Source organism: Panulirus ornatus, chromosome 19 (genome assembly GCF_036320965.1).
Source record: "Panulirus ornatus isolate Po-2019 chromosome 19, ASM3632096v1, whole genome shotgun sequence".
In the NCBI taxonomy this organism is placed as follows: domain Eukaryota; kingdom Metazoa; phylum Arthropoda; class Malacostraca; order Decapoda; family Palinuridae; genus Panulirus; species Panulirus ornatus.
This window is the reverse complement of record NC_092242.1, coordinates 4,342,406-4,367,979: the sequence shown is the minus strand read 5'-3', so window position 1 is coordinate 4,367,979 and position 25,574 is coordinate 4,342,406. Positions and strand designations below refer to the sequence as shown.

General features: G+C 40.0%; 1 protein-coding gene across 4 annotated transcripts in view; it reads right to left on the bottom strand.

The window, feature by feature from the left end:
* Nucleotides 1-19,740, bottom strand: part of LOC139755340 (uncharacterized) — a 28,976-nt gene extending 9,236 nt beyond the window's left edge. For 2 of the 4 annotated variants that reach the window (XM_071673499.1, XM_071673496.1), the window contains exons 1-2: nucleotides 19,557-19,727; nucleotides 8,477-8,712 (exon numbers count right to left, since the gene is read on the bottom strand). In XM_071673499.1, the coding sequence (XP_071529600.1) occupies nucleotides 8,477-8,712; nucleotides 19,557-19,629 (309 nt within the window). In that variant the 5' untranslated portion in view covers nucleotides 19,630-19,727. Of the gene's footprint in view, nucleotides 1-8,476; nucleotides 8,713-19,556 lie in introns of all 4 variants that reach the window. The other 2 variants (XM_071673500.1, XM_071673498.1) reach the window with 2 other exon arrangements.
* Nucleotides 19,741-25,574: the final 5,834 nt, after the last annotated feature.

Below are 25,574 nucleotides of genomic sequence, written 5' to 3'. Positions count from 1 at the left end.
GGAGCAAATTGTGGTTTTGAAGGCCCAGGTGATGACTGGTGCCTCACTCATCTACAAAATCAACTCCAATTTGATAACATAGGGGCAGGCAAGCCCTGCAATACTCTCAAGAATCAAAAATGTGTGAATATGATAATGTACGGGCTGATAAGGTCTCTGAATGGCCAGGGCCTTTGTGGCCAATGCATTGATCTGGTACTGGATCCACATGGCATATTGTGGGGTTAAATGCTGTTAATGAGCTGAACCAAAGCTAACAAAAAAATCAAAGTACTTCATGGAGTAGTCTGTGGGGCTCTGCTGTAGATGGAGGGCGCTGTTCACATATCACATACAAAAGCTAGAGCAAGTTTGTGGAAATCATGTGGTTATTCATTCGCTCCCTGATACTATCTTGCTATTGCACACAATAGTACACATGATAGACAATACTTCTGCATGGTATACAAGTTTTATACTTTTAAGGCAATCTCCTCAAATTTCTATGCCATCAACTAGCTTTAAAATCCTTGTAAACTGCCGGCATTCAATGCTTCAGTATATTTCAATCATCCACTATCCTAACATTAGACCTTACTTCTTTGTGCCTTTTCTAAAAAGCTTTTTATCCAGCTTTTCATTGCTACCTCTGGTTACTTTGGTGCTGCATCTTCTTAAGAACTGTTCACAATAGATATAAAGGCCAATTCAGACACACTTTGGCTGTTATCAGTTCACCCCACCTTCATGGAGATTTTTTTTGTAACCCTCAGCCTCTCACTGTCACTCAGTTCTATTAATTCAGGTACTTGAGTGGCTCTTGTTCACATCCTCTCAATCATGTGTACTTCTTAAGATGAGGTGATCATAATAGAGACCTAATCCAGTTTTGTTTAGATGTAGCAAATAATTCTACAAGCATGCTCATGTCACTGAACGTGATCCTTATATTTGTCATCAGACAGTCTACATCTCGAAATTCTTCTGATGTGTAGTGCTGGCAATACATTAGGCACAAGGTCGATTCCTACATCTCTAATAGAATACCAAGATTTATTTCCCAACAAGTATTAATTACATTAAGGCCTTCCTCCACTTTGTCCCATAAACACCTTGCACTTAGCTGACAATGAATATCATCCATTTATCAGGTGAATGCAAGAGTTTTGGAAAGAGGGGCAAGTATGAAGTCTGTTGGGGATGAGAGAGCTTGGGAAGCGAGTCAGTTGTTGTTCGCTGATGATACAGCGCTGGTGGCTGATTCATGTGAGAAACTGCAGAAGCTGGTGACTGAGTTTGGTAAAGTGTGTGAAAGAAGAAAGTTAAGAGTAAATGTGAATAAGAGCAAGGTTATTAGGTACAGTAGGGTTGAGGGTCAAGTCAATTGGGAGGTGAGTTTGAATGGAGAAAAACTGGAGGAAGTGAAGTGTTTTAGATATCTGGGAGTGGATCTGGCAGCGGATGGAACCATGGAAGCGGAAGTGGATCATAGGGTGGGGGAGGGGGCGAAAATTCTGGGAGCCTTGAAGAATGTGTGGAAGTTGAGAACATTATCTCGGAAAGCAAAAATGGGTATGTTTGAAGGAATAGTGGTTCCAACAATGTTGTATGGTTGCGAGGCGTGGGCTATCGATAGAGTTGTGCGCAGGAGGATGGATGTGCTGGAAATGAGATGTTTGAGGACAATGTGTGGTGCGAGGTGGTTTGATCGAGTAAGTAACGTAAGGGTAAGAGAGATGTGTGGAAATAAAAAGAGCGTGGTTGAGAGAGCAGAAGAGGGTGTTTTGAAATGGTATGGGCACATGGAGAGAATGAGTGAGGAAAGACTGACCAAGAGGATATATGTGTCGGAGGTGGAGGGAACGAGGAGAAGAGGGAGACCAAATTGGAGGTGGAAAGATGGAGTGAAAAAGATTTTGTGTGATCGGGGCCTGAACATCCAGGAGGGTGAAAGGAGGACAAGGAATAGAGTGAATTGGAGCGATGTGGTATACCGGGATTGACGTGCTGTCAGTGGATTGAATCGGGGCAGGTGAAGCGTCTGGGGTAAACCATGGAAAGCTGTGTAGGTATGTATGGGGGTGGGTTGGGCCATTTCTTTCGTCTGTTTCCTTGCGCTACCTCGCAAACGCGGGAGACCGAAAAAAAAAAAAAAATCAATTTAAAGAGTTTCTCCAGGTCCCCTTGATGGTTGACGTAATCATTATCAATTCACACACAACCTTGGCATCAGCATTGAAATGGCTCGGCATTATTCTAATCTATCAGGCATATAATTAACTTCAAGAATAGCAGATGGCTCAAAAAAAAGAGCCTCATGGAATACAACTTGAAACACTAGTTCACTTCAAGGATGCACACTTTACCTGTGTTCTTTGCTACCTTCCAAAAAGGTAGTCTTCTACCCAAAACTCTGGCTTTTATAAACAAAGAGGGCAGTCTCAAGGTTTTCTGGCAACCCAAGAATACATACTACCCATCCATTTCATTAGATGTATGAAGCTTATTCTGTCACAATAGTCAAATAATTATGCATGAACTTTTCCTACAAGTTTTATCCCTGATAAAGTTACATCTTTTACAGGTATTGTAATTACCTGTACACGTCATATGGGGGAGTTTTACATTCATGGGGCCAATCTCTTCAACATTATAAACTATCAAACAAATTCAAAGCTATTTTATGCTGTCATTCTACTACATTCACCCACAACTATATAAAAGTACTTCCTTACATCATATTCATCAAGGTCCTCAATTTCATATGTCCTCTATTTGTTCTAACCCTACATCTATATTCAATGTTAACCCTACATCTATATTCAATGTTCACATCACCGATATTAGTAAAGACTGATTTTCATTCACAGAAAAAACATTTGTAATGTCGACTGTTAATAGTTATTCAATTTCAATATCTAAGACTCAAGGGTGAAAATGCTGTCATTCTACCGAAATAAAATGTATAAGCCTTTGACGTTTAATACTAATAAATTATTACAAGCAACAATGGCATTTTTTAGAGATTGATGAATACTAATCATTGGCTGAATATATAAGTCGTAAATCTTGACATTGAGCTAACCTTAAATCCTAAGTTCTGAAGAGCTCCATCAGTCAAAGTAAAACTTTTAGTTATATCAATTACATAGGAATGCAGTACCATTGCTAAATTAGGTGCTATAAGGAAAGGAAAAAAAAAAAAAAAATAGAAATCCCTTTATATAAATACAGGTTAAAGGCCATAGCCTCCTAATAAACCAAATAATGCCACCCCAAAAAAGACTGCACAAACGAGTCCTTTTCTTCATCAGTTCCTGACACCACCTGACAAACATGTTTGTGTGGGAGGTTTAAATAATGGATCACAAACACTTCTTTGGTTCAAAAAGTATAACAATCACAAATAAGTACAACAAATAGCTTTTTTCATATATTCATCTTGTAGAAATATATTAAATATCTAAAGTAGTTTCTTACCTAATGTACAAATTAATAAGTGACCATTTATTATTCTATTATACATGATTGCCGTTTCCCCAGGTCAGCAAGGTAGAGCCAGGAAACATACAAAGAATGGCCCATCTCATTATTATACTTAATCGTTGTTTCCCGTGTTAGCAAGGCAGCGAAAGGAAACAGACGAAAGAATGGCCCAAACAACACATCCACATGTATACACACGAGTATATATGTGTACACACATATACATAAATGCCCATAAAGGTACATACATAAGTTTGAATGGAGAAAAACTGGAGGAAAAGAAGTGTTTTAGATATCTGGGAGTGGATTTGGCAGCAGATGGAACCATGGAAGTGGAAGTGAATCATAGGGTGGGGGAGGAGCGAAAATTCTGGGAGTGTTGAAGAATGTGTGGAAGTCGAGAACATTATCTCGGAAAGCAAAAATGGGTATGTTTGAAGGAATAGTGGTTCCAACAACGTTGTATGGTTGTGAGGCATGGGCTATGGATAGAGTTGTGCGCAGGAGGGTGGATGTGCTGGAAATGAGATGTTTGAGGACAATATGTGGTGTGAGGTGGTTTGATCGAGTAAGTAATGTAAGGGTAAGAGAGATGTGTGGTAATAAAAAGTGTGTGGTTGAGAGAGCAGAAGAGGGTGTTTTGAAATGGTTTGGTCACATGGAGAGAATGAGTGAGGAAAGATTGACCAAGAGGATATATGTGTCAGAGGTGGAGGGAACGAGGAGAAGTGGGAGACCAAATTGGAGGTGGAAAGATGGAGTGAAAAACATTTTGAGTAATCAACAAAGCAAAATAATAATAATAATAATCATAATATACAAACAACACATCCACATGTATACACACGAGTATATATGTGTACACACATATACATAAATGCCCATAAAGGTACATACATAAGTTTGAATGGAGAAAAACTGGAGGAAGTGAAGTGTTTTAGATATCTGGGAGTGGATCTGGCAGTGGATGGAACCATGGAAGCGGAAGTGGATCATAGGGTGGGGGAGGGGGCGAAAATTCTGGGGGCCTTGAAGAACGTGTGGAAGTTGAGAACATTATCTCGGAAAGCAAAAATGGGTATGTTTGAAGGAATAGTGGTTCCAACAATGTTGTATGGTTGCGAGGCGTGGGCTATGGATAGAGTTGTGCACAGGAGGATGGATGTGCTGGAAATGAGATGTTTGAGGACAATGTGTGGTGTGAGGTGGTTTGATCGAGTGAGTAACGTAAGGGTAAGAGAGATGTGTGGAAATAAAAAGAGCGTGGTTGAGAGAGCAGAAGAGGGTGTTTTGAAGTGGTTTGGGCACATGGAGAGGATGAGTGAGGAAAGATTGACCAAGAGGATATATGTGTCGGAGGTGGAGGGAGCAAGAAGAGGGAGACCAAATTGGAGGTGGAAAGATGGAGTGAAAAAGATTTTGTGTGATCGGGGCCTGAACATGCAGGAGGGTGAAAGGAGGGCAAGGAATAGAGTGAATCGGAGCGATGTGGTATACCGGGGTTGACGTGCTGTCAGTGGATTGAATCAGGGCATGTGAAGCGTCTGGGGTAAACCATGGAAAGCTGTGTAGGTATGTATATTTGCGTGTGTGGATGTATGTATATATATGTGTATGGGGTTGGGTTGGGCCATTTCTTTCGTCTGTTTCCTTGCGCTACCTCGCAAACGCGGGAGACAGCGACAAAAAAAAAAAAAAAAAAAAAAAAAAAAAAAAAAAAAATACATATACACATGTACATATTCATGTTTGCCAAGTAAACCAAGTAAAGGTCTGAGGCCTGGATGTGGATAGAAAGCTGTGGTTTTGGTGCATTACATATAACAGCAAGAGAGTGTGAACAAATGCAGCCTTTTTTTGTTTGCTTTCGTGGTGCTCCCTCAAAGCAGGGAGTAGCGATACAGTTTCCAGTGGGGAGGGGTAGCGACAGGAATGGATGAAGGTAAAGAAATATGAATATGGACATGTGTATGTATATGTGCATTCATATGGATGGGCTATATTATGTATAATACTATATTACTATGGGGCATATGTATAATAAATAATGCACTTATACCTTGGCCTCCACCCATGTTTAACTAATCTGTCAGTTCCTTAACTATCATACCTCAAAATCTAGGTATAAACTCTCTGGAACTAGCACCAGTAGCCTGGTCTGCAACACTGTCAGAACGACAAACATCACAGTAAGCATCTGAAGCTTTGCTCTACCACATCATTAACGCAATATGAGTATTCAGACTCACCTGCTGACTGTGACATGGAACCATGGAAGCGGAAGTGGATCATAGGGTGGGGGAGGGGGCGAAAATTTTGGGAGCCTTGAAAAATGTGTGGAAGTCGAGAACATTATCTCGGAAAGCAAAAATGGGTATGTTTGAAGGAATAGTGGTTCCAACAATGTTGTATGGTTGCGAGGCGTGGGCTATGGATAGAGTTGTGCGCAGGAGGATGGATGTGCTGGAAATGAGATGTTTGAGGACAATGTGTGGTGTGAGGTGGTTTGATCGAGTAAGTAACGTAAGGGTAAGAGAGATGTGTGGAAATAAAAAGAGCGTGGTTGAGAGAGCAGAAGAGGGTGTTTTGAAATGGTTTGGGCACATGGAGAGAATGAGTGAGGAAAGATTGACCAAGAGGATATATGTGTCGGAGGTGGAGGGAACGAGGAGAAGAGGGAGACCAAATTGGAGGTGGAAAGATGGAGTGAAAAAGATTTTGTGTGATCGGGGCCTGAACATGCAGGAGGGTGAAAGGAGGGCAAGGAATAGAGTGAATTGGAGCGATGTGGTATACAGGGGTTGACGTGCTGTCAGTGGATTGAATCAAGGCATGTGAAGCGTCTGGGGTAAACCATGGAAAGCTGTGTAGGTATGTATATTTGCGTGTGTGGACGTGTGTATGTACGTGTGTATGGGGGTTGGGCCATTTCTTTCGTCTGTTTCCTCGCGCTACCTCGCAAACGCGGGAGACAGCGACAAAGTATAAAAAAAAAAAAAAAAAAAAAAAAAATCACAGTTTGATTTATGTAGCATCAAGTGTCCCTACAAATAAGAATGTTAATCCCAATTCTGCTTAAAAAAGTCTAATAATGTGCATAATGGTTAAAAACCTTTCAAGGAAAATTTTATTCAGGAATAAAAAGGGCAATGCAGAGACAGAAGGGGTTACAAATGGTGAGAGAAAAGGAAAAGGCATATGGTAGATTGCTCAACAGGAATGTATCGGTGGAAGTTCAGAAAAAGGGGCAATACAAAATATATAAGCAGAATGTTAAGAAGCTGATAGAGGAAAACAAAGTAAAGGAAGATTTTGGAAGGAATTTAAAGAGTTTTGGGATAAACTATACTGGAAGGAGATGAAAAAGAAAAGGGGTGGCTGCAAGAGTGGAAATGATGCATGAAGTAAGGGGAACTGCTGAATCAAATGGGGGGAGTGAAAGGAAGAAAAGAGTATTTTGAAGAAATGATTGATGTGGGAGACAAGGAGGCAGAAGTCGTTATGAATGGGTATGGAGGAGGGAAGGAAGAGGATACAAGTGCAGGGTTTATAGAAAAGAGGGAGGTATGAAGAGCAATGACAAGGCTGAAGGTAGGAAAGACACTTGGAGGGGATGGGATCATGGCCGAGACGCAGAAGTCTGGAGGAGAAAGTAAGAGTGGATGCAACTTGTATAAAATTTAGCATGGAAACAAGTGATGTCTATGGCCAAGATGAAAGCTATTACTGTTCCTTTATTCAAAGGAAAAGGTGCAAAGGATGTACATAGCAATTATTGGGGAACAAGTCTCAAGTATACCAGGAAAAGCGTATGCAAGAATATCAAATGAGTGACGGAAGTGAGAATGCAGAATAAGTGAAGAGTAATGGGGTTTTAAGAAAGGTAGGGGATCAGATTTTTGCAGTAAAGATAACTATAGAAAAGTATTTGGCAAAAGGTAAGAAGTTGTATGCAGCTTTTATGAATCTGGAGAAAGCATACGAGTCGAGTGGAATGCTCCTGACCATGCTCTTCTAATTGCAATGCCTCTCCCTTACCCTATCACTTATTACTTGATTATTCCTCAACACAACATTCTCAGGCATTTCATTTATAAAATTCATCCTCTTCTATATATTCTCATCTAGAGTCAATGCATTTTACCATACAACTTCAAACATGCTTTTCTTCACTCATCCAGATAATGATCTCTCCACATATTCCTTAGCATTCCCAGGACCTTTGCCTTCTCACCCACCCTGTGACCCTTCAACAAGCATGATTACAATCATGGCCACAACCATGGAGAGGTTTGCAAATCATTTCAATTTCTTGAAGTTTTCTTCCAAACTTACTTATTCGTCATATGTAACCTATTTCTCCACTGATAAACCTATTACCCCTGCATATATTCATTTTTTTTTTCTTTGTCGCTGTCTCCTGCGTTTGCGAGGTAGCGCAAGGAAACAGACGAAAGAAATGGCCCAACCCACCCCCATACACATGTATATACATACGTCCACACACGCAAATATACATACCTACACGGCTTTCCATGGTTTACCCCAGACGCTTCACATGCCCTGATTCAATATTCATATTTTCTCTAAATTCTCCTTGACAAACTCCTAAACTCACAAACCAACTTCGGCAGTTTCTCAACCAAATGTACCAACAGTACATTATCAGCAAAACTGGTTTAGGTACAAGTTTGAGAATACTTGGAAGTTACATCAAGCTTTTGATTCTTCAAGAGGATCAAAGCATATGAAAATCATTTTTCTGAAATAAATTATCTGAAGATGCTGTAATGCACCTTAACTCAGATTAAATGGCCTGACATCTAAATGCCCTATATATATTTACAAGAGAACAAAGGGCACTACAGTGCTCTGTACAATGCTTAAGAGCCCTCAATCATTACAGTAGGTATTACAGGTGGAACAAGGACTGCAAACACTGTAAAAGTTGAAGTCAAATTATCCAAACCTCTAAACCAGTAAAACAAATGCCAAAAGATTAACACCTAACCTTGACTGCTTCTCCTCCAGGACCAGTGACATTGGCTGCTTCATTGCCTTTCTCACCAACTACAACATCAAACTCCACTTCTTCGCCATCACCTACTGACCGCACATACTTCCGTGGATTGTTTTTTGTGATGGCTGACTGGTGGACAAATACATCCTCCTTAGTGTCATGCCGGTTGATGAAGCCGTAGCCACTCTTTACGTTGAACCACTTCACAGTGCCGGTTACCTTGGTGGCTGAAAATACATTAGTTTGGTCAGCAATCCAGCTTCATGTATAAAACTTAAAAAACTAGTCCAAATCTGTATTTATGGACTACAACCTAAACTGAAAAAAGTACTATTGTAAAAAAAAAAAAAAAAAAAAAAAAAAAAAAAAAAAAAAAAAAAAACCCTCCACCATTGTATCAGCAACTCATGTACCTGATATACATTTCATTGTACATACTGGACAGACTGCAAAGTATGTTGAGGTATGGACCATTTTGATATGCTGTTTGAATTTATGATAGCACAAGCTTTACACCAAAAAATTCAGTTTAAACTTTAAAGAATGGATTTGTATGTAGCATTTATGGATCTGGAGAAGGCACATGATAGAGTTGATAGAGATGCTCTGTGGAAGGTATTAAGAATATATGGTGTGGGAGGCAAGTTGTTATAAGCAGTGAAAAGTTTTTATCGAGGATGTAAGGCATGTGTACGTGTAGGAAGAGAGGAAAGTGATTGGTTCTCAGTGAATGTAGGTTTGCGGCAGGGGTGTGTGATGTCTCCATGGTTGTTTAATTTGTTTATGGATGGGGTTGTTAGGGAGGTAAATGCAAGAGTCTTGGAAAGAGGGGCAAGTATGAAGTCTGTTGGGGATGAGAGAGCTTGGGAAGTGAGTCAGTTGTTGTTCGCTGATGATACAGCGCTGGTGGCGGATTCATGTGAGAAACTGCAGAAGCTGGTGACGGAGTTTGGTAAAGTGTGTGGAAGAAGAAAGTTAAGAGTAAATGTGAATAAGAGCAAGGTTATTAGGTACAGTAGGGTTGAGGGTCAAGTCAATTGGGAGGTGAGTTTGAATGGAGAAAAACTGGAGGAAGTGAAGTGTTTTAGATATCTGGGAGTGGATCTGTCAGCGGATGGAACCATGGAAGCGGAAGTGGATCATAGGGTGGGGGAGGGGGCGAAAATTTTGGGAGCCTTGAAAAATGTGTGGAAGTCGAGAACATTATCTCGGAAAGCAAAAATGGGTATGTTTGAAGGAATAGTGGTTCCAACAATGTTGTATGGTTGCGAGGCGTGGGCTATGGATAGAGTTGTGTGCAGGAGGATGGATGTGCTGGAAATGAGATGTTTGAGGACAATGTGTGGTGTGAGGTGGTTTGATCGAGTAAGTAACGTAAGGGTAAGAGAGATGTGTGGAAATAAAAAGAGCGTGGTTGAGAGAGCAGAAGAGGGTGTTTTGAAATGGTTTGGGCACATGGAGAGAATGAGTGAGGAAAGATTGACCAAGAGGATATATGTGTCGGAGGTGGAGGGAACGAGGAGAAGAGGGAGACCAAATTGGAGGTGGAAAGATGGAGTGAAAAGGATTTTGTCTCCCACGTTAACAAGGTGGCACAAGGAAACAGACGAAAGAATGGCCCAACCCACCCACATACACATGTATGTTCATACACGTCCATATATATATATATACACTTGTACATAATTCATACTGTCTGCCCTTATTCACTCCCGTCGCTACCCCGCTACAAATGAAATGATAACCCTCCCCGGCATGTGCGTGACGTAGCGTAGAAAAAGACAAAGGCCACATTCGTTCACACCCAGTCTCTAGCTGTCATGTATGATGCACCGAAACCACAGCTCCCTTTCCACATCCAGGCCCCACAAAACTTTTCATGGTTTACCCCAGACGCTTCACATGCCCTGGTTCAATCCACTGACAGCATGTCGACCCGGTATAAAACCGTTCCAATTCACTCTATTCCTTGCACGCCTTTCACCCTCCTGCATGTTCAGGCCCCGATCACTCAAAATCTTTTTCACTCCATCTTTCCACCTCCAATTTGGTCTCCCACTTCTCGTTCCCTCCACCCCCGACACACATATCCTTTTTGTCAATCTTTCCTCACTCATTCTCTCCATGTGATTAAACCATTTCAAAACATCCTCTTCTGTTCTCTCAACCACACTCTTTTTATTACTACACATCTCTCTTACCCTTTCATTACTTACGCGATCAAACCACCTTACACCAGATACTGTCCTCAAGCATCTCACTTCCAGCACATAAATCCTCCTGCGCACAACTCTACAGCCCACGCCTCGCAACTACATAACATTGTTGGAACTACTGTTCCTTCAAACATACCCATTTTTACTTTCCAAGATAACGTTCTCGACTTCCACACATTTTTCAGCGCTCCCAGAACTTTCGCCCCCTCCCCCATCCTATGGTTCACTTCCGCTTCCATGGTTCCATCCGCTGCCAAATCCACTCCCACATATCTAAAACACTTCACTACCTAAAGTTTTTCTCCAGTCAAACTTACCTCCCAACTGACTTGTCCCTCAACCCTACTGTACCTAATAACCTTGCTCTTATTCACATTACTCTCAGCTTTCTTTTCACACACTTAACCAAACTCAGTCACCAGCTTCTGCAGTTTCTCACATGAATCAGCCACCAGCGCTATCATATATATATATATATATATATATATATATATATATATATATATATATATATATTGCTTTGTCGCTGTCTCCTGCGTTTGTGAGGTAGCGCAAGGAAACAGACGAAAGAAATGGCCCAACCCACCCCCATACACATGTATATACATACGTCCAAACACGCAAATATACATACCTACACAGCTTTCCATGGTTTACCCCAGACGCTTCACATGCCCTGATTCAATCCACTGACAGCACGTCAACCCCGGTATACCACATCGATCCAATTCACTCTATTCCTTGCCCTCCTTTCACCCTTCTGCATGTTCAGGCTCCAATCACACAAAATCTTTTTCGCTCCATCTTTCCACCTCCAATTTGGTCTCCCACTTCTCCTCATTCCCTCCACCTCCGACACATATATCCTCTAGGTCAATCTTTCCTCACTCATTCTCTCCATGTGCCCAAACCATTTCAAAACACCCTCTTCTGCTCTCTCAACCACGCTCTTTTTATTTCCACACGTCTCTCTTATCCTCACGTTACTTACTTGATCAAACCACCTAACACCACACATTGTCCTCAAACATCTCATTTCCAGCACATCCATCCTCCTGCGCACAACTCTATCCATAGCCCACGCATCGCAACCATACAACATTGTTGGAACCACTATTCCTTCAAACATACCCATTTTTGCTTTCCGAGATAACGTTCTCGACTTCCACACATTTTTCAAGGCTCCCAAAATCTTCGCCCCCTCCCCCACCCTATGATCCACTTCCGCTTCCATGGTTCCATCCGCTGACAGATCCACTCCCAGATATCTAAAACACTTCACTTCCTCCAGTTTTTCTCCATTCAAACTCACCTCCCAATTGACTTGACCCTCAACCCTACTGTACCTAATAACCTTGCTCTTATTCACATTTACTCTTAACTTTCTTCTTCCACACACTTTACCAAACTCCGTCACCAGCTTCTGCAGTTTCTCACATGAATCAGCCACCAGCGCTGTATCATCAGCGAACAACAACTGACTCACTTCCCAAGCTCTCTCATCCCCAACAGACTTCATACTTGCCCCTCTTTCCAAGACTCTTGCATTTACCTCCCTAACAACCCCATCCATAAACAAATTAAACAACCATGGAGACATCACACACCCCTGCCGCAAACCTACATTCACTGAGAACCAATCACTTTCCTCTCTTCCTACACGTACACATGCCTTACATCCTCGATAAAAACTTTTCACTGCTTCTAACAACTTGCCTCCCACACCATATATTCTTAATACCTTCCACAGAGCATCTCTATCAACTCTATCATATGCCTTCTCCAGATCCATAAATGCTACATACAAATCCATTTGCTTTTCTAAGTATTTCTCACATACATTCTTCAAAGCAAACACCTGATCCACACATCCTCTACCACTTCTGAAACCACACTGCTCTTCCCCAATCTGATGCTCTGTACCTGCCTTCACCCTCTCAATCAATACCCTCCCATATAATTTACCAGGAATACTCAACAAACTTATACCTCTGTAATTTGAGCACTCACTCTTATCCCCTTTGCCTTTGTACAATGGCACTATGCACGCATTCCGCCAATCCTCAGGCACCTCACCATGAGTCATACATACATTAAATAACCTTACCAACCAGTCAACAATACAGTCACCCCCTTTTTTAATAAATTCCACTGCAATACCATCCAAACCTGCTGCCTTGCCGGCTTTCATCTTCCGCAAAGCTTTTACTACCTCTTCTCTGTTTACCAAATCATTTTCCCTAACCCTCTCACTTTGCACACCACCTCGACCCAAACACCCTATATCTGCCACTCTGTCATCAGACACATTCAACAAACCTTCAAAATACTCATTCCATCTCCTTCTCACATCACCACTACTTGTTATCACCTCCCCATTTACGCTCTTCACTGAAGTTCCCATTTGCTCCCTTGTCTTACGCACCCTATTTACCTCCTTCCAGAACATCTTTTTATTCTCCCTAAAATTTACTGATAGTCTCTCACCCCAACTCTCATTTGCCCTTTTTTTCACCTCTTGCACCTTTCTCTTGACCTCCTGTCTCTTTCTTTTATACTTCTCCCACTCAATTGCATTTTTTCCCTGCAAAAATCGTCCAAATGCCTCTCTCTTCTCTTTCACTAATACTCTTACTTCTTCATCCCACCACTCACTACCCTTTCTAAACAGCTTACCTCCCACTCTTCTCATGCCACAAGCATCTTTTGCGCAATCCATCACTGATTCCCTAAATACATCCCATTCCTCCCCCACTCTCCTTACTTCCATTGTTCTCACCTTTTTCCATTCTGTACACAGTCTCTCCTGATACTTCCTCACACAGGTCTCCTTCCCAAGCTCACTTACTCTCACCACCTTCTTCACCCCAACATTCACTCTTCTTTTCTGAAAACCCATACTAATCTTCACCTTAGCCTCCACAAGATAATGATCAGACATCCCTCCAGTTGCACCTCTCAGCACATTAACATCCAAAAGTCTCTCTTTCGCACACCTGTCAATTAACACGTAATCCAATAACGCTCTCTGGCCATCTCTCCTACTTACATAAGTATACTTATGTATATCTCGCTTTTTAAACCAGGTATTCCCAATCATCAGTCCTTTTTCAGCACATAAATCTACAAGCTCCTCACCATTTCCATTTACAACACTGAACACCCCATGCACACCAATTATTCCCTCAACTGCCACATTACTCACCTTTGCATTCAAATCACCCATCACTATAACCCGGTCTCGTGCATCAAAACCATTAACACACTCATTTAGCTGCTCCCAAAACACTTGCCTCTCATGATCTTTTTTCTCATGCCCAGGTGCATATGCACCAATAATCACCCACCTCTCTCCATCAACTTTCAATTTTACCCATATTAATCGAGAATTTACTTTCTTACATTCTATCACATACTCCCACAACTCCTGTTTCAGGAGTATTGCTACTCCTTCCCTTGCTCTTGTCCTCTCACTAACCCCTGACTTCACTCCCCAGACATTTCCAAACCACTCTTCCCCTTTACCCTTGAGCTTCGTTTCACTCAGAGCCAAAACATCCAGGTTCCTTTCCTCAAACATACTACCTATCTCTCCTTTTTTCACATCTTGGTTACATCCACACACATTTAGGCACCCCACTCTGAGCCTTCGAGGAGGATGAGCACTCCCCGCGTGACTCCTTCTTCTGTTTCCCATTTTAGAAAGTTAATACAAGGAGGGGAGGATTTCCGGCCCCCCGCTCCCGTCCCCTCTAGTCGCTTTCTACGACACGCGAGGAATACGTGGGAAGTATTCTTTCACCCCTATCCCCAGGGATAATATACATATATATATACACATACACACACATACGCACATACACACACACACACACATACATATATATACATATGAAAAATGTAAGAATTTAGAAAACAAACTTTTAGCTTGAAATGAATGAAAAAATGAACGTCACATAATGGTTCAACCTCTGGCTATGGAAAAGGAAATGTACAATTTATTCACACAAACGTCAATAGCAGTTCTCATCAATTTCACCACTGAATCAATAAGCTTCAATGTCTAAGCTACATTTTTCTCCAACTTCACTATTTTCTTGTCAAAACACCATGCATGAAAACTATCACTCCAGTAACACAACTATAAACATTTTCTTCCCCTTTAAAAAGTTATGAGCCCGGCCGTTGTCCACAGATTTGAACGCAGCGTCGATTTTTCATATGTATATATATGTATATGTGTGTGTGTGTATATGTGCGTGTGTAGGTGTATGTATATATACATGTATATATATATATATATATATATATATATATATATATATATATATATATATATATTATCCCTGGGGATAGGGGTGAAAGAATACTTCCCACGCATTCCTCGCGTGTCATAGAAGGCGACTAGAGGGGACGGGAGCGGGGGGCCAGAAATCCTCCCCTCCTTGTATTTTTAACTTTCTAAAATGGGAAACAAGATATATATATATATATATATATATATATATATATATATATATATATATATATATATATAAGACAACAAAGGCCCCGTTCGCTCACTCAGTCTCCAGCTGTCATGCAATAATACCCGAAACCACAGCTCCCTTTCCACATCCATGCCCACAAAACTTCACATGCCCTAGTTCAATCCACTGACAGCACGTCGACCCCGGTATACCAAATCGTTCCAATTCACTATTCCTTGTACGCCTTTCACCCTCCTGCATGTTCAAGGCCCCGATTGCTCAAATCTTTTTCACTCCATCCTTCACCTCCAATTTTGTCCACTTCTCGTTCCCTCCATCTGACATATATCCTCTGTCAATCTTTCCTCACTCATTCTCTCCATGTGACCAAACAATTTCAATAAACCCTCTTCTGCTCTCTCACTCACTTTTTATTACCACCCATCTCTCTTACTCTTTCATTACTTAAACCACCTCACACCACATATTATCCTCAAACATCTCATTTCCAACACATCCGCCCTCCTCCACACAACCCTATCTATAGCACACACCTCGCAACCATATAACATTGTTTGAACCACTATTCCTTCAAACACACACACAATATATATATATATATATATATATATATATATATATATATATATATATATATGTTTTTTTTTTTTTTAATTTTCCAAAAGGAACAGAGAAGGGGGCCATATGAGGATATTCCCTCAAAGGCCCAGTCCTCTGTTCTTAACGCTACCTCGCTAATGCGGGAAATGGCGAATAGTATGAAAAAAAAAAATATAATTATTTTTTATTTATTTTGCTTTGTCGCTGTCTTCCGCGTTTGTAAGGTAGCACAAGGATACAGACGAAAGAAATGGCCCAACCCACCCCCATACACATGTATATACATACAAAGTCAACACACAAATATACATATACATTTCAATGTACACATATATATACACAGACATATACATATATAAACATGTACATAATTCATAGTCTGCCTTTATTTATCCCCATCGCCACCTCGCCACACATGGAATAACATCCCCCTCCCCCCTCATGTGTGCAAGGTAGCGCTAGGAAAAGACAACAAAGGCCCCATTCGTTCACACTCAGTCTCTAGCTGTCGTGTAATAATGCCCGAAACCACAGCTCCCTTTCCACATGGACCACAGGGGTGAAGAACTGTCAAGGGACCAAACTAGGGCAAATGAGTAGAGCAGAAATGGGAAACCATGGAAAGGTCTGCAGGGCCTGGTTATGGTTAGGGGGTCTATGGTTTTGGTACACTGCACATGACAATATGGTAAAAATATTGTATACATAAGTTACGGATACTTCATATAGCCATGGTATAATGCTGAAGCTAAAGATGAAATCTTGTTTTATAAAATTCAATACATGCGATTGTAAAATATACAAGAAATAAATGTAGACACATTTAGTACGACCATGGGAAGGTCTTGCGTATGTGTGCATTTAACATCTACATTATGTAGGCGAATTACTTGTAAATGTATAAAGTATGCCAATATACTTCACATGGCCACAATGTAAAACAACTAACAATTGTGCTAATTAAAAGGGGCAGAAACCAAGGGCACACCAAATATTTATAAAAATATCAGGATATAATGGCATGCAGTTGAGGTACAATTACACAAAAATCAGCACTATATGTGCAACTGGCGTGTCCTAGATAGCATACATACATACATGTCTCAAGTTTAAGGGATTCAGATAAAAGTAAGACACCTGAAAAAAAATAAAACCCTAGTCAATATGCAATCCAAGTCACACCCACACCAGTACCAATACTATGAGCAGCAAGGTGATCGACGGCAAAGCTATGCAGTATTTCAATTATTTTTGCTACTATACGATTCATTTACAAGATTCTTAATATATGTTTTTTTTTTTTTTAATTTTCCAAAAGGAACAGAGAAGGGGGCCATATGAGGATATTCCCTCAAAGGCCCAGTCCTCTGTTCTTAACGCTACCTCGCTAATGCGGGAAATGGCGAATAGTATGAAAAAAAAAAAAATATAATTATTTTTTATTTATTTTGCTTTGTCGCTGTCTTCCGCGTTTGTAAGGTAGCACAAGGATACAGACGAAAGAAATGGCCCAACCCACCCCCATACACATGTATATACATACAAAGTCAACACACAAATATACATATACATTTCAATGTACACATATATACACAGACATATACATATATAAACATGTACATAATTCATAGTCTGCCTTTATTTATCCCCATCGCCACCTCGCCACACATGGAATAACATCCCCCTCCCCCCTCATGTGTGCAAGGTAGCGCTAGGAAAAGACAACAAAGGCCCCATTCGTTCACACTCAGTCTCTAGCTGTCGTGTAATAATGCCCGAAAACCACAGCTCCCTTTCCACATGGACCACAGGGGTGAAGAACTGTCAAGGGACCAAACTAGGGCAAATGAGTAGAGCAGAAATGGGAAACCATGGAAAGGTCTGCAGGGCCTGGTTATGGTTAGGGGGTCTATGGTTTTGGTACACTGCACATGACAATATGGTAAAAATATTGTATACATAAGTTACGGATACTTCATATAGCCATGGTATAATGCTGAAGCTAAAGATGAAATCTTGTTTTATAAAATTCAATACATGCGATTGTAAAATATACAAGAAATAAATGTAGACACATTTAGTACGACCATGGGAAGGTTGAAAAAGGTCTTGCGTATGTGTGCATTTAACATCTACATTATGTAGGCGAATTACTTGTAAATGTATAAAGTATGCCAATATACTTCACATGGCCACAATGTAAAACAACTAACAATTGTGCTAATTAAAAGGGGCAGAAACCAAGGGCACACCAAATATTTATAAAAATATCAGGATATAATGGCATGCAGTTGAGGTACAATTACACAAAAATCAGCACTATATGTGCAACTGGCGTGTCCTAGATAGCATACATACATACATGTCTCAAGTTTAAGGGATTCAGATAAAAGTAAGACACCTGAAAAAAAATAAAACCCTAGTCAATATGCAATCCAAGTCACACCCACACCAGTACCAATACTATGAGCAGCAAGGTGATCGACGGCAAAGCTATGCAGTATTTCAATTATTTTTGCTACTATACGATTCATTTACAAGATTCTTAATTTCATGCAGGTTTTACCAACTTTTACATAAACCCAACATTTTCCAAGCAATACATAAACCCACAGATCACTATCAAAATAAACATGGTCCACATATAGTATTCTCTTAGAAGTAACAAAGCAGAAAAAATCCAAAGCTAACATATAATACTATACAAAAAAATTACAATACACTCAGAGAATCAACTTGCCCTTACATGTTTCTGAAAGTAACATGACCCTGTACAATCTGATGACTCAAACATGAAATAAAATTCATTTACCTACACACTATTGATTTTTGAATATGAAATAAAATTCATTTACCTACACACTATTGATTTTTGAATAAGTATTAGTAACCAACATTTGCTCATGAAGGAAAAATAATTTTGCAAAAACGGTGGCACAACTACAAGAGATAAACATCCAAAATCATAATACAAAAACTAATTCAACACAGAATAACCCCTGAAATTCCAAACACCATAGGCATGTAATCCAACTTGTATGCCATCTTGCTATACAATAGCACACACACACACGTTTCTTCTTACCGGTGAAGGCGCGAAAAGTTGGTCTAACATCGACATGACTCGTGCAGTTATTGTTACAACGTTCCAAAAAATCACGTTCCTCTACTGGCACCATCATCTCGTTCCTCTACAGAATCCATCACAAATGCTTTGCATTCAATCACTTTACACATTCAACTACTTCCGTCCATGTTACCCACCATTAGAGTCAGTGGCCATTTCGTAGGTGGTTAATAAATTACCAAACTATCCACCACATTCGTCAACACAAGGGGTATAATTACCTAAATTGTAATGAAAACCATTTTACGATGAACCGGTTCTACAAGTCCTAGTATTCTATGAACGTGTAAAAGAATCTTCGATATAGTGAGCAAAGTTACTGGTGCGAAACAATATTTTCATTTTAAAACACAAGCGTTAGCATTTACACTGGTTGAGTCTTGCAGCTCCACCTTCCACCCACAGTGACAATTTCCAAACACTTTCATAAATTCTTGAGAAGGTACGCATCACCAGTAACATACGCAAGTTATCCGCCATTACTAGTCCTACTTAGGTAAAGAAACATCGAAATGCAAGGTATAAAATCTCAGGTGCGACAACACCACGTGCTCGACACGCTAGCCATGGCTGCCGGTAGGGCAACCTCGTCCACCATCACCACTTTATTTACGTTTTCTTCACTCTCGGGAACTTACCAAGGACTTCTTTTTCTTTAACAGGAGCCTTGGGTTGGTCTTCAGGCTGTGTTTGTGTCTCCGGGTCCGCCATGGTGGTATAGATGGAAAATGGGTGGTTTATTGGGTGATACCCCTTCCCTGATGTTTCCTTCACTCGGCTCTTGCTCTTCCAGCCAACATGGCACGAGGGAGCCGCAAATACACCTCGGTCCACACGCGCGCTGATTGGTCGGCATGATCCTAAACGCTCACCAAAACATAGCCTCATTGGTCCACCTTCAGTCCACTTTCTTACGCAATTGTTGATTGGTCATGCTATATCGTACTATGTTCGCTTTCTCATAGACTTTTAACATATACGGGTTCTCAAATCGAATTTCAAAACATCAGTTTTATAAAAACAAAATTGCGTTGTTTTCCTATTTATTCTATAATCAGAAAAATTACTTGTGACTTTCTGAAAATAAATCTCTTGAAAACTATACACATTTACTCATTTACCTTGAGTCACTGTTAAAGATTTACAAAAATGCCATAAAGTAGTGATTACATAAAAAAGTGTAATTCAAGTTTCTAATTCATCGTAGTTTAAGTTAAGTACATAATTTTCAAATAAATTGTACTACCTTTAAAGTATCTAATGCCAGATGAATCTTTCACCTGGACATTTTCTCCTTGAAAATAAACGTCAACCCTATTTCGATAGAACTGCATTTATTCATGTGATGTTTATCTTTAATTTATGTTTATAGAGACAAAACCAAAGAGGGTTTCCCCACCAATATCGATTTTAACTTTACGGAACCCAGATGCACGACAAATGGACCTCCAACTCAGCTTTATCAACTGTGAACTCTGCATTAAAACTGAAACCTTCGCTACCCCTAGACTCGTCCTTACCCTGAACAATAGTATCTATTAGCTGACACAGCCATTTTATGCTTTCAACCAAAAAGGAAGGTGTAGAGTTATGGCAGCCGCCCCACAGCAGCCTTACATGTGTTGAGGAGCGAGTTTCCTGGCCCAATTCACGTTTGATTTTCATCCTTGATTCCTCAGTGCCTGAGGGTGAAAGTGGCGAATTTTCAATCGAGCATGATATACCATTCATACTCACGCACTTCATTTTGATCCTTTTGGGCTGTGTGTATACGGGCGACAGCCGGCATGGGGTGGTGTCCTACCTACGCTCTTGCACTCCTACAGTGATCATCTGAATGCTGCTTTATGGTAAGATGTTGGCAAATAGACTGGATTATCATGAACAATATCTACTATGAACTACAGTCACAGATAATAAATGATTATGTCCCCAGCAGATGTTGCAATTACTAATTGGACCACATCATGATTGCCAGTATACTCATGCATGAGCAAGGTTATAAGGTATAAAAAAAGAAAAAAATAATTGTGCTTCGCAACCCATGTATTAACGGGTAAGCACGTTCCTATAAACTGACCTCAATCAAATAAAACTATGGCGTATATAGATAACAATAACCCCTCAAGCATCAATTTCCAAAGTAAAATTTCCTTTACTCTGACAATCTCAAATCTCAAGGCGTTTGTTTGAGGTGAAAGAAAGATATCCCAGATAACAATGACAAGCTTTAGATATACACAACCTTTTAACCTACCAAGAGATAGTGGTGAACACAGTTTGAACAAGCGATGTCGGTCATAGTACAATACAGTCACTCTAATTTATCATTGATCTCCCTCCGAAATATCAAGGGTAAAAATGCTAACGTTGTAATATGAAGCTAAAGTTCGTGTTGGTGGCAGGAACCAGTGAAACGAACAAACAAGTGGAAAGCTCGAGTGCTTCTCCAAGAATACGTTCCCATGGCTAGCGGCCGCTTGTGAAGCCTAGCCTAGTAATGACATTGATCCAGCCACCGCGGCATCATAGCATTCCAAGATTATAGAAGAGAGGGAGAGAAAGAGAGCGAAAGACCTGGGCTGTAGATGAAGTTTGAAGAAAGTGATTTTTACACCTATGAAAAACACCTGCAAGAAAAACGTTGGAGAGAGACGTCGTCCGACCGAATATTTTCGGATTCTATATACGTCTGGCAAGTTACAGAAAACAATGACCCCGACATTCCAAATCTAGTCTCTGCTCAGCACCTGATACTCACTCACTCCAAGACTAATAACGCAAAGTGCCTTAAAATCAGTTATTTGGGCCCGGGGGTAGGAGACCCCGTGGACACCACATGTATCAATTCTCCAACTTCAGTTGGCATCAAGTGCCGTGAGTCATTTTATGTAACACGCAATTGTCATTCTCACCCAGTAGATTTATAACTCCCTCGCTGTACGTCATGTATACTGCACACAAAGTATTTTGACAATTCTGTCCTCCATTACCAACAAAGCCAGTAACCTGCTCACCCGCACCGACGGCATAAGGATCCAACACGGGTCCTTGGGTACGCTGAGGTCACCTGTCACCCTCCTTTGTCAATATTCTGTGCCCACTACAGGCTCCATGCATGCCTCTTTCTAGCTAGTAATAAGTGATATAACCTTTAATTACACTCTTGAGTACGACCATACGACCCTTGAGAAAAATGGCTTGACCTACGACCTCATCCAAGGAAGTCAGGTTAAAGGCGAGGCCACCACACACATGGGTCGTGCCGATGTGTAGAAATTGAGGATTTTTCTTTCTTCACATATCTGCAAGTAGGTTATGATTCTCCACCATTTTTTACACATTTCTTACATTTTACGCATTTCTTACCAGTTCTTATTCTATTCCTATGTTCCGTCTAACGATTCTCATAACCGTTGAAATCTTAAAGGAAACAGATTCTAATAGAACTTCGAGGAAAATAACCACTTTTAACATGAACTTCCCAGGATCAAATAGCCAGTTCTCGTAGAAATTATGTAGTGGACATATAGTGCAGGCAGCCGCACTGAAACACACACACACACACACACACACACACACATATACATATGTACATATATATATATATATATATATATATATATATATATATATATATATATATATATATATATATATACATATATATTTCCCAAAACGTCAAAGCAAATCTTTTCCGACTTTACAAAATTTCCTTCATTCTTTCTGTATACCTTAACCTAACCTTCATTAACCTTGTGTCTCGCTTCCATCTCCATAATCAGCTACGCTTGCTGCTTTTGCAAAACTTACCAAATTTACCATTAGATTTCAGAAGTATCGTATGAATAAATGTGTAATTCATCTTCCTCCTCTCTTGTCTTTCCTCGGTTTAAGAAAAAATTGTTTGGGGAACACACTGGACAACATCTCGAGAAAAAGAGTTAATTCAACTATGTTTAGTGGAGAGAGCATAGACCCCGATGAACCTGTAGCCAAATGACGGAATTTGGATATAAATGACTGCGACTTGTTGGCTAAGTGGAGCTAAATTTATGTATTTTCACGTAAAGATGACAATACTACCACTAATAAAATGATAGCTATTATTTTATTATTATCACTATTATCATTATTATTATTATTATTATTATTATTATTATTATTATTATCATCATCACTATTATTATCATTGTCATTATCATTATTATTTTCATTATTATTATTATTATTATTATTATTATTATTATTATTATTATCATCATCATTATTTTGACCTACACATCAGTACGTTTTTAAGTAAAAATACCTAACCATTTTCTGACAAGGAAAAAAAAAGCCAGCGCTTTAACTATATTTGTGACCAAGGATACGTAATTTGCAAGCACATCGAAAGGTGAAGTGTGGATGTTATACGTGCCATATGCAGTGTGGTGGAGTGCCACCACAGGCGTGGTGTAGAGCGTGACGGGGAGCGGCTGTGACGGAGGTCGTTAGTGTGACGCCCCGCCTCGCGCCACATACTTGTGGTCGACAATTTTTAACGTAATGTTTGAGGAGACGAGAAGGCTTGTTTGATCTTGACAACATGTAAAGTGAAATACCTCTATGTCTAATCAATATACGGAAATGTAAGTGCAGAGCGTGAGCTGGTCAGGGGCGTTACGCAACCTGGAATACGATTGTAGACCGTTACTGAAGGACGCACCAGCCTTGTCATATGTTCCCTCCATCACAGACGCTGACTTTAAGTATTATATAATCGGCCGAGTCTGGAAAGACCTTTCTATAACTTCGGCTACAGGGGTTTTCTGTGTTGACCTTATATAAATTCTGGTTTATATAATATCATCTAGCAAGACAACTACTTGGTGTGGAAGACTCGTCCACTTTTCCATCAAACCTAGCCTCAGCCCAACGCTGCCTCCTACAGATACTACAGATCAGACTGTCATGTAATCTATGGTAATGGCCGACCTTTAGAGCTAAGATGCCATAATTCTTCTGTAAAATGGTTGAAAACTTCTTAAGAGAGCAGTCAGGCGTGAACTGGAAAGAACTAAATTAAATAGTGAATGGATATAATAATAATAATAATAATAATAATAATAATAATAATAATAATAATAATAATAATAATAATAATAATAATAATAATAATAATAATAATAATAATACAACCCACTCAATGGGCTCGTGTCTTCGGAACTGAGACTCGTGTAGAGGAATACGGTAACACCCATCATATGTATATATATATATATATATATATATATATATATATATATATATATATATATATATATATATATATTCCCCGGGGATAGGGGAGAAAGAATACTTCCCACGTATTCCCTGCGTGTCGTAGAAGGCGACTAAAAGGGGAGGGAGCGGGGGGCTGGAAATCCTCCCCTCTCAATTTTTTTTTAATTTTCCAAAAGAAGGAGCAGAGAAGGGGGCCAGGTGAGGATATTCCCTCAATGGCCCAGTCCTCAGTTCTTAACGCTACCTCGCTAACGAGGGAAATGGCGAATAGTTTGAAAAAAAAAAAAAAAAAAATATATATATATATATATATATATATATATATATATATATATATATATTATAAAATTCTTGTTTGCCGTTTCCCGCCTTAGCAAGGTAGCGCCATTTATAAACGAAGAAAAGGCCTAATCCCCCCCCCCCTCACATGTTGTCTCTATTATAGCTGTCCTGTATAAATGTAACAAATTAAGAGCCCCCTATCCATAACCAAGTCCCACAGACCTTTTTGTCGTTTCCCTCCGCTGCTTCATACTCACTGGTTCAGTCTACCGACAGCATGTCGGCCCTCGTATAACACATCGCTCTAATCCAATCTATCCCGTGCACATCTTTCACCATCCTGCATCTTTAATTTCAACGGTGTTACTGGGTTACTGGACTCCACTTGCTAAGGAATCCATCCTTTTCCTGCTCCTGCGTGGAGAGCAGTGTCGAAGTGCAAAAGTCCTGTTAAAGGGGCCCTAGGATTTTAGTAAAAATAGTAGTAGTAGTAGAGGTGTACTGGTAGTAATAGTAGTAGCAGTAGTAATGATAATAATGATAATAATAATAATTTTCCAAAAGAAGGAACAGAGGGGGCCAGGTGAGGATAATCCAAAAAAGGCCCAGTCCTCTGTTCTTAACGCTACCTCGCTAACGCGGGAAATGGCGAATAGTTTAAAAGAAAGAAAAAATAATAATAACAGTAATAATGATAATAACAATAATAATAATAATAATAATAATAATAATAATAATGATAATAATAATAATAATAATGATTTTAGAAACCTACATTTGTTCGACTCCAGTCCCACAAACAATGGATGGCACGAGGCTAAAAGAAAAAAAAATAGCCGAGGTTTCTTTAACATGCAAGAGTAACGGAGTCCAGTTGTGGAAGCAGCCGTTCCAGGCAGGCAGCACAGTGTGGACAAAGATTAGGAAAAGAAGGGAGTTAGGATGATCAAGCTTGCCATATGACAGGATATGTGGCAAGCTTATGACAGGGCACCACGTCACAGGATATGAAGAAAGCTTTACATTAGTAATGCAGTCAGGAGGTAAATCATAAATGAAAGAAGGCATGAAACTATATGCGAGATTACGGAAAAGCATTCTAGAAACAA